The sequence below is a fragment of the Adiantum capillus-veneris genome, chromosome 22 (genome assembly GCF_014529385.1).
Source record: "Adiantum capillus-veneris isolate H3 chromosome 22, ASM1452938v2, whole genome shotgun sequence".
NCBI classification, from domain to species: domain Eukaryota; kingdom Viridiplantae; phylum Streptophyta; class Polypodiopsida; order Polypodiales; family Pteridaceae; genus Adiantum; species Adiantum capillus-veneris.
Window position 1 is genome coordinate 41,251,322 of NC_140952.1, and position 11,166 is coordinate 41,262,487.

Consider the following 11,166-nt stretch of genomic DNA (forward strand, 5'->3'; position numbering starts at 1 on the left):
AAAGTTGTAGACCACATCTACTTCTGTTTTTCGTAGGTAGTTTCTGCAAAATCGATTTTGATCAGGAGAAAAATCGAAAACAAAAACGTACTGCTCTGATACCATGTTGAGAGAGAAGGAGAGAGCACAGAAGTAGAACCCCAAAGTGTGTAGAATACACACATGAGATGATGTATATATAGAGGGGATAGCCTCACATATAAGCTCTCTCTTTCAATAGGTGATGGAGTCCTTGAAATATTTGGTTCTCTGCCTTTATTCCAATGCTTTCTATGCTTTGTCTGCCTTTATTCCAATGCTTTCGATGCTTTGGCACACGGCACAAGCTTACCTATGATGCCAGCTAGTTTAACATTTTCCTAGAATGATGCCTATAGTTTTTCATGCACTCCTATCCCTTTCCACCGGCCAGAAATTAGGACTCTAGAGTCTGGAGATAGGTGCAGGGCTAGAAAAATATATTTTCCCTAATCGAAGGAAATAAACTTGAAATTCTACCGTTTTTTTGGTCAAAATTTGAAGCTTTTGCCGGTATTTACACTAAAACGTGTGTAAATTTGCCGATTTTCTTCAAGGAAAGTTCAAAATCTAACCAAGATTTTATGATTTTAGCCGGTTAAAATACACTGTGCCCTAGTTTTTTTCTAACACTGGATAAGTGGATTACAATTTACATATATGTGCAAGGTTCAAAATTGGGTAGGTCAAAGCCGGATAACTTTCATGAGGATGGTTTTGGTGGGAAGAGACTTATCAATGCGGTGTACTTTAGGGATGGAAACGGTGAGGAGGCGGCCATCCCAAACGGACCTTGCATTGTCCACGCTAGCGTTGGGCGGGAACACAAATCTGCGCCCAAAATCGCGGCCGCATTTTACAACAAGCACGTTGCCATTCTCGGCCTGCACTTGGACGCCATGTATGGGCAACTCTAAACAAACCAATTAAAACGTTTGTAAGCAAGTCCGCCACACAGCTCAGAAATTAGGACTCTATGAAGAGTAAGAATACCTGAGAGGTTGGAGCTGACAATGTAAGCAGCAGCTGTCTCTTGCACATCCATTGGTCGGTCATGGGATCCACCTACTCTCTCTCTCTCTCTCTCTCTCTCTCTCTCTCTCTCTCTCTTCTTGATCTCTCTCTCTCTCCTTTTCCAGTGTTGTGCATTGTGCACTGGATTCCACCGTCCTTTATATCGTTTGTAGCACTACAATACTCAACCCTTGACAAGTGGCCAAATCAGCTCCTCACACGTGGCAGGCTACTACTGTTCTTGCGGGGGCTATAGCAACCATCTAACATGCTTGAAACGCCTCTGCTTGACGAAGATAAGAAGATGCCCTTATGAGACACACACATACACACACAGAGGAAAAGAGTTTCTCCCCGTGGAAATTTAGAACATTCAATAATAGCACCTCAATTATTTACTGCACACTTGATGGTTTCCATTGATTTATGGTAGCAAAGTTCTACCACCGTGGCTCACAATCTCCATGCTAGGAACATTCTGCAATCATGCCTCACAATGTCCACGTTTATCTTGTGTTGCATCAACTTATGAGACAAGTCTTTTTGACCTCCATCTGTTAGTGTGGCTTGAGTCATGACTTGACTAACGAGCGCTCAAAAAGTCAAATAAAGTCAAAGTGTTGGAAGCAATAATGTAATGTGACCCTATAGGTACAACTCATCATATTAAGCGTAGACCAAGCCAAAAAACAATAGTGTAATGGGACCCGATACCTAGGTACAACTCTTCCACTATGTGTAAATCAAGTCAACCAAAAAACTTGTGTTTATCTTGCTGATCAGTCTTCCATTTCTCGGGTGATCAATATTCCATGAGTTTTCCACCTACATCAATCAAATCAAGAACCATAGAAAGGAAACTATGAGGGGTAAGAACAATGCGTGGAGGCTCCATGCAATCCAAGGCCAAAAAAAAGGTGTTATCACATTACATGTAGAGCAAATTGTGCAGGAAACCAATTTAATTAGAGTACACAAACTTAAAAAAGAAGGGGTACCTGACACCACCTTCGTAGCATTCTAGCACTCAACAAACAAACGAAGAAAGCTTCGAGAGAGGGATCTTTCAAAATTATGGTTGAAGACAAGCCTCTAATATCGTATTAAATAAAGATACATCTACACAAAAGAAAGGTCCAATTGAAAGAACTTAATGACCATGATTATCATAAGTAATCTTTCCATGGTTGAATGCTTTGGTTGATAATAGGTCCAACATAGTTGTGGTCGGGATCCCAAGGGAAGAGGCCTATCAGAGAAGTATGTTGTGCCTGGCAGTGCTGTCGTCAAAGTTTATGCCAAGTGTGGTGCCCTCATGAAATTAGCCAAATTTCTATCACGCAAAATCTTAGCATGGGTGAGAGAATCTACTTTGAAATTGTCGTGCTTGGTGGGGTTGTTGGCAGAACATGTTGTGATAGAGGGTTATAGTATGAATAAAGGGAAAAGAAGACTGAGGGCACATGGTAGCAAGAAGAGAGAAGAGAAGATCGAAGATCATGAGCTCGTAGAGTCTGTGAGAGTGCTCGACTACCTTGGAAGATGCAGAAAACGTTTCTCAGTATTACCAAGGCATCTCTGCTGTGCGGTACTTCTGTAGAATTTCATGCATAGTTGGATTGGAATAGTGATATTGGTATTACTAAGGAATAGTGATATTGGTATTACTCAGCAAGATTGGGAGTTAAAAATAGTATTGAAAGGCATGCAAAGTGGAGTTGAAAGGAACGATAGAGCTGGGAGATATTTTTGATAGCGACTAATAAACTTTGCAGGGGGGTCATAGCTTCTCAGAGGCTCTACCTTAAGCTCAACAATTCGCTCTCAAACCGAATGTTTCTCTCTCTCTCTCTCTCTCTCTCTCTCTCTCTCTCTCTCTCTCTCTCTCGTCCTCAAGCTTGAAGCTCCTAAGCTCCAACTCCATTAGACCATAACTAATTACTCTGTGTGTGTGTGTGTGTGTCTCTCTCTCTCTCTCTCTTTCTCTCTCTCTCTCTCTCTCTCTCTCTCTCTCTCTCTCATCCATTATGAAGCTTCCATAGTCGTTATTTCTCTCACTCTGTCGCGGCCAGTTGCCAAGCAATTCCAAGCCTCACCATTTTTACACTCGCAAAGAGAGAACCACATACATATAAATTGTTAATTTATGGGACGTACTAGCGGACTCGACTAGTTCATGGAGGCTACAAGAGATAGGTAATCTATCACAAAATCCAAGTTTAAGTGGTCTCTAGCTAACAGGGTCTCAAATGTGTGTTAGACATCAAAAGCGACTTTCTTTTACTGTCTACCCTCATGGGTTTCACCCTTCAGTACCCCCCTATATAACGTGCGTTCACGGGGTATTAATAAAACCTCTCTTTTAACATGTTTGAATGAATAAAATGACCCCTTATTTTATGATTTGTTTTTCAAAATTGAATATAAAAACCCCTTATTTTAATGTATCTCTGTTGAATTGCCTAAAATTTTTGCATTCTAAAACTTCTTCTTTCAAAACTTACGCTATACATTAACATGATTACATAGTGCACCCCCCGAGCTTTTATCGCAACCTTATCCAGACAAGTTTGTATAGCTACGAGACTCCGAATGGAACAAAAGTTAGTGATTAGCAAGAGCAAAGTATCCTCAACACTCTCACGTGCTCAAATGTCATTTTTCACACTCAGAAAAATTTCCGCATAAGATAAATAGTCTATTTTTAGGTCACCTGATTTCGATGTCGGAAGCGCTCTATAGTTTCCTCTAGACGTGCTCTATCTACTCCTAAGGTCAAAAACCAATTTTGGTGCGTGTATTGTGCATAGGCAGCAAAAATAGCTCGTAGACGAGCACGACTAAAAACATACTTTTATCGCAACTTATGTGAAACGAAAGAGCTTTCACTTCCGAATACGTTGGTATGCTCGAAATAGCAATGTAACACTATACAAGAGAGACACAAAGAGTTGAATAAATAGTAGACGCACAATAAACTTCTATAGCAAACGCTCACTTCATTTTCCAAAAAACTTCACTCAATAGTGATACGCTAAGGTGGATGGGTTAGTGTGCCATTCATGGCAGAAACATGATGAGAATAAGATTAGCGTAGGACTTGATAATGGACACATAGGGAAATACAATGTAGTTCCAAAGAAAAAGATAGACTTAATATTATTCATCATAATTTGCCTTTATACAGGTATATACAAACAAACAACCTTTTGACATATGAGCACAAGATGTGGTTACCGATGCACAAACACAAGTGGCTAGTCTTTACACATGGTTTGTAATAGATTCTTCACATAGGTTATTGACACATAATGTTTTCTTGGTGGAAGAGATTGTTCACACAAAAGATGCAACAAAAGACCTCATCCCAACAATCTTCCCCTATGTGGGTTTTGGTTGCATATCACTCACATAAGATTATCCTCCCCTCAAAACACACTAGGGTGAGGCATGAGGCACACAAAACACAAGCTTAGCATTGAACACAAATATACCTCCTTTAAACAGAAAGGGTGTAGGCATACAAAATATCAGGGTGTAGGGGCACACACAAGCCTCCCCTGGTAAAAATAGAGTGTAATGTACAATTGAGAGAATTCTCACAGTATATCATTGTGTACCAAGCCAACAATGTTTTTGTTCTTATTGGTAGAATCTTCAGTGGTGGCAAGGTTGATTTTTGATTTTCCTTTATCCTTGAAATTCTATTTGTGATTGGTAACTTGTGAAGATTTTTTGTGAATCTGCAATATTTTGTAGCATGGTTGTTCTTGCTACAAACGCGGCAATGGTTGACCTCATAGCAATCTTTTGAAAGATGATTAATCTTCCACAATGTGTACACTTTAAATGATTTTTGTGGTTTTGATTGTAGCGGTTGGATGAGATTACAAAAGCACCATTGATCAGTAGTTGATTGCCTTGGAGTTTCTTTTCATGCCCTTAAAGAGAGTTTATTACATCTTCAATTTTAGAAACATGGTCTCTCTCTTTAAGCACTATTACAATTTGGCCAAAATTTGCATTTGGTGTACTGATTTGAGAAGCATAGCAATTTGGTCTTCATTATCTACAACACATTTTATATATGTCAACTATGTGCAAATACTTTTGAGATTATTTACCACTATGAAAATCTCCAAGTGTTTACCACACTGTTTTACCGCGTTTTGTAAAGAGAAGGTGCAAATTCAATGAGAGAAACAAGAGACAGGAGGGCGGGGGGGTCTTTTGTGTGTTTAAAGTATTACTACGACTTTCTCCGCTATTAGTATCGCTGTTATTACCGCGCTCATTACCGTCGTTATATCCGCTGCCCAAATTTAGCGCCTAAACTTTCAAATTTTGGATTAACCCCCCTCCCCCACCCAATTCAAATTTTTGTGTTTCCCTCCTCTCAGTAAAGATTAAAGAATATTGTATATAACTTTCAAATATAAAAAAGAAGAGAGAGAGAGAGAGAGAGAGAGAGAGAGAGAGAGAGAGAGAGAGAGAAAGAAAGAGAAAGAGGGGGGAGAAGGAGGCGGGGGATATAAGATTACACTTGGTTACAACTAAAATAAGCATTGTCAATTGATTAACATAATTGAGCATATTCTAAATCTAAAGAGAGAAAGAGGAGGGAGAGAGAGGTGAATGGATTACACGACCAAAAAACTTCATAAGTGCAGAATGTTTATGAATCATCTTCCAAAAGATCTCTATATGAAGCATCATCCAATTCTAAGCCCATGGCTGCTAAATCAATAAAGAGAGAAACGGAATTGTCGTTTGTGGATGCATTGCCAGCTTCATCATCTTCGAGTTCGTCATCCTCCATCTCATCATCTTCATCATCATGATAGTCATCCTTGCTAAGACTTGCTGCCGCCGGACTTGATTCATCGACCTTCCTCTCCTCTGTTTCCACCTCATCCAAAGCCGGAGGTGGAAGAGGGTCTAAGATACTCTCCACTTCATTAGTAGAAAAAATGGTTCTCCCCCGAGGTGTTACAAGAATTACGAACCAAAGTTTTGGTTGGTGGATTGTTGGGATATAGATGACCTATAAAATAGAAGCTCAAAGTGAGTAACATTGGTACAACTAAAACTACAAGTAAATAAGAATAAAAAAGGTACATGTCACTCACCTTATCACAATTGCACGATAAAACTAAATTGTCATACCTCCCTGTGTGATGCACACTAGAGGCCAACATGTAGAGTCCATTCTCATGTCGTCTATACACATTTGCAAACCACTTGCACTCGAAGATAAAGCTATGAAAGGTTCTAAAATTAACCTTTAGTATCCTTTCAATAGTTCCGCATTACCTGGCTTTATCAGAGTTTGTGTCAAAGTTGCCCATGATGGCACAATCCATGGTGGTTTTACGCTCGTCAATGTGGCGCGTACAAAAGTGACGACCCTTTGACCACATAGAGTTAAAGGAAAGGCACTACAAAATAGAAATAGTGATACAATATGGTTTAGGTACATGAGTACTCTACCTTTGGTACGCAGCCTTGTGCATACTCCGATTATTTGTTGGTGATGTATTCTCCGCACGCTTTTGCCTCGGTCATTCTCTCATGAATCCACTCTGCACAAATGAGATCTGGGAAACATGCAAGGTGTTTAGGCACTGGGGGTTCCCTCCTTCATCCATGCGCTTGTTTTCATGCTTCCCTCTCTTGCAAACTCCTTGCCTTTGCCACTGTCCACAAGTCCACCCACTTGGTCATAATCTCTACATTGAGAATGCAAAAGTTATTGACCACTCGGGATAGATTCATATCCATGTTAAGTAGTTTCCTCTTTCCACTTGTCAAGTGTGAAGTCATCCTTGCATCTTCCTCATCTCACCACATGCAAGGCATTGAAGGATCAAATTGTGCCAAATAGTGTGATATGTAAACAAATGCCTCTTGAACAATCCACCCTTTGGCCATACATGCCTCTGGTTGAGACCGTAGCCGCACAAAATCTTTGAGAGTCTTTAAAAACCTCTCTAAGAAGAACATCCATCATGAGTGCACTACTCCACATATAGCTATCTCCTCCGCCACGTGAAACAAAACGTGAATTTGACTAAGAAGGACTGATCCGAGGAAATGCATCTTCAATGGCACACACAGTTTCTACTACAAGTGTTTGAGCAACAAGGATAGCATCTATTTTGATTTCCTTGGAGCTCACAAATCTGCAAGAAAACACACAAGGATACACTAAGTGCTAGTTGAAATTATTGTGTACATAAAAAAGGTGTAGTTGAGTGGAGTCTTGTGGTGTACCTTACTAGCTCTCCTAGTGTGAAAATAGTGTCCCTGTCTTTCTTGTCCCAACATATACACATACTCATCACCGGTAGAATGAACTACAATGTAAATCAAGGAAAGGGAAAGTGAGTGATAGTCATACACACAAACTATAGATAGGATAGGGAGTATGAAGATTACCTGAAGCATCTTGTGCCAATCATCGGACTTCAACCCATACAATTGAACGCTTCCACCCTTCTTCACTTTTGTGAGAGCTCCCTTTAGCGACCTCACGTATCCTCATGGTGTGTGAATAGAGGTGATGGTACCCTTCACCTTGTCTAATTATTCTTTTGCTAGCATCCATGGTGCTTTAGGAAGCACAATCTTTCCATCTGGGGAACGCCCTAGAGTAGCAGAGGCGGGGAGATGTTTTAAAAGCCTCAAATACTCCCTCGCACCCAAAGAGTCCTTCTTGCCAATAATGTGGTCCCATAGTGTTTGGGCTACATTCTTGAATATGTGCATGGGATCCAAGAGGTGTTGTATTTTTAAGTCCTTCCAATACGGAAGCCTTAAAAATATGGAATACCTTGACATACCTTTTGGTGGAGGACACGGAGCCGGATTCTTGTTTTGGTGTTCCTCCCAAATGGTTGCCCAATCTGCCATCGTGAGCTTTAGAGGATCCTTCCCATTTATTGGAGCCTTGTGCTTGTTATGTCCTTGGGATAAGAAAATATTGTTGTTTGGATAGATTACCTTGCACAAGGAATCGGGCCTCTCCGTCACTAATGATGGCCTGCAAGTAGGACATGCATTGTGTCCCAATGTGGAAAACCCTGCATACATATCATATGGTTAGAGAGATTAGTGAACTAAAGTGAGCTAAAGGGAGAGAGGGAATGAGGGAAAGAGAGATAGAGGACAAGGGGTTACCAAAAATCTCTCCAAGCCCAGGATAGTCATGCATAGTTCACATAAGGATTCCCCTCACTTGAGCCTCTCTCCCCCCCTTTGCAAGTGAGACATCGACAATAGGAATTCCTCTCCATAACTCCTCCAACTCCTTGATGAGGGGCTTGAGGTAAATGTCAATATTTGACAATTTGTACTTCCTTTGCACAAGCAAGGAAAGAATTATATTGCCCTCCTTGATTGTCTCCCATGGTGGAATATCGTAGTTGACGATCACCACAGGCCAAGTGCCAAGTTGACACCATCACTTGCTAATCCAAGCCTCAAGTGTCGAGTCTCCAACCCAAACTTTGGCCATTGAGTTTCGATGTGCCTCCATGCAGGATAATCGGTAGGGAAACATATCATTCCATCATTTGAGCGATGGTCTACGTGCCACGGGAGAAGCTCCACGGTAGACCTGCTTTTAAACATGTGTTGGATGCGAGGAATTAATGGAAAATTTCTTAATACCTTGCAGGGTAGATATGCCCCGCTCACACTGAGTAGCGTTAAATGGTAACCTTGCATTTGCACTACATTTCTACTCAAATGTATACATTTTTTATCAAAGTTTTAACCTAGTGTTCATTCTCTCTTTCCATAATAGCCTTTTTCCATACAAACACCTTACCCTTCTTAGATATTTATGCATTTACATCATATTTCTCTCTTCATGCTAAATGTAAATAGTAAACTTAATTCTACTCTCCTAGTTTTTTTACTTCACATTCTTTTAACTAATTACCTTTACTAATTTAAATAGCTATCTACATCCCATAATTTGTAAATAAATAATTTATGGGCACTTATCTTACCCATCTTCTCTCAAGGGTAGGGTTAACCTTGTAGGCCTTCCCTTCCCCACCACTATGTGACCCAACTCTTGGATCATTTACTTGTGTTGGTCAACAAATCTTAAATATAATGTATATCCCCAATAAATCAAACTTTATTGGAGCCTACCTCATTTGTTTAAGGTGGATTCTCTTTTGAAAAAGAATGCTACACCTTGGATGTATGCTAAAGGGCCCCTCACAAGGAGACTTGGTTCAAAAGGTGTTTTGGATGCATCTTGAATGCCTTAGCTCGTGGGTATACTTGAGGAACACTCCAAAATCATCTTAGAAACTAATATGGTGAAGGTCAATCTTTGCATGTGAGTTTGTGCAGTGTTCAAAGGGATTGCTTAAGGAGTGTGTGTTGAATGGTTGAAGGGCATTTTGTGTTGAAGCACATAACAAAGGTGTGAGTGTGTGTGTGTGTGTGTTGTATATGGTTTGTTTTGGTTTCCTTCTTTCTCCATAAAAGAGGGTGGTGCCCCTAAGAAATATGCGTGTGTAGGGTCTCACGGAGTGGTTTTCTGGTCTGAACCTTGAGTTGAGCCCCATCTCAAAAAATCCGCTCTCATAAAAGTGGTGCCCCCACTGAGGAACTTTCCTAGTTTCCTTCTATTCTCCTCACGAACAATAGAGTTGCACCATATGCTTTTCATTTTTCACAACGCATCAAAATTAACATTTGTGTAGACCGCAATTTTTTTTACCAACAACGCATTGTTTTTATGTTTGGAGCAGAAAGACTTGGTGAAATCTTGGCATCTCCAAATCCCATCATTCTTCCATTCATTAATTATGATGATTCATTTGATGTCCATGTTTTTATTTTGTTTTGAGGTAGGGACAAGAGGCGTTTAGATAGCGATCCACTCAAAGGAAACTTTCTTCAGAGAAAGAAAAAGGAGAACACATTGTCACATGAACCAACCTAGAGCTGCTTCTTCTTTTACACCCATAGCTCGTCAATCTGTGCACATCATAATTGCTACAAAATTTAGATTTCAAGCAATCATTAGGAGAATTTTTGGACCCACTCACCTTAATGAAATTAATGCCTCAATCAACCCTTTTATTTTGCCTATGATAAATTATGAACTAACACTTGATGTATATATTTTCATTTTTATGTGATCACTCATCGTAGTCAAAACTTTGTGGTACACAAGCCTCCTTGTATTGTAAAAATTTCAAGCACTTTTCCTACCTTTCATTCTAAAAATGGTGAGGATGCACAAGAATTTTTGGATAATTTGGAGATGGCACACCTCATCTCTGGGAGAGATCAAGAAGAGGTAAAGCTGCGTGCTTTTCCACTCGTTCTCAAAGGGGAGGCTAAGGCATGGTACGAGGCCTTGCAACCTCAAAACAAAACCAATTGGGAGAGTCTACGTGCAATTTTTCTTGCCAAATTTGGGCAAAGAGATACTCCAGAGGGTCTTTGGAAGTGTCTACTTTAGCATAAACAGGTATTCCTTGAAGACTACCCATCTTATGAGGCCGTTTTCCTTAACCTATGGGATAGATGGGAGGCTACCTTACAAAACCAAGGTGGTGCACCAAACTTTCTAAAGAAAGATAGGTTCATGGCTGGCTTGTATCCAATTTTGAAGACCAAGGTAGAGTTAAAATTCCCATCAACATTTGAGGAAGCACGTGAGGTGGCCACGGTCAAATTCAAGAAGTTAAATTTTCAAGCACATAGAACAAGGGACCTAAATGAATTCATTGAGAGGGATTCTTCACCAAGCATGGGAGCAGAAGTTAGGGGCTCTCTTGCCCAAACTTCACAAATAGGGAAAGGATCACAACAAGAGATCTTGGAAAGATTAACTCAACAACTAGAGAGTCTCACCTTGAATCTAGTGCAGGGCCTACCCCAACAACGACAACCAAGAGAAGGGAATCGCAATGAACAACGTCAAGCACAAGAGTTGAGATGCTGGAATTGCAACGAAGTTGGTCATGGCATGTATAATTGCCCTCACCCTCGAAGGCTTCCACGGGACATATACCCTCCTAGACCCCCTCCGCTCATGGTGCAACAAGAGCATGCTCAAGCCCCACAAATTCTTCGTCGACCTCCACCACCTCCAGTGGC

At 40.5% G+C, this 11,166-nt stretch overlaps 1 protein-coding gene across 1 annotated transcript; it reads right to left on the reverse strand.

Moving 5' to 3' along the window:
* Positions 1–704: 704 nt before the first annotated feature.
* LOC147429206 (16.9 kDa class I heat shock protein 3-like) lies at positions 705–1,063 on the reverse strand. Its single transcript, XM_086495556.1, has 2 exons — positions 1,012–1,063; positions 705–931 (listed from the first exon to the last, which is right to left on the reverse strand). The coding sequence occupies exons 1-2, from the start codon at positions 1,061–1,063 to the stop codon at positions 705–707; spliced, it is 279 nt and encodes a 92-aa protein (XP_086351682.1).
* Positions 1,064–11,166: the final 10,103 nt, after the last annotated feature.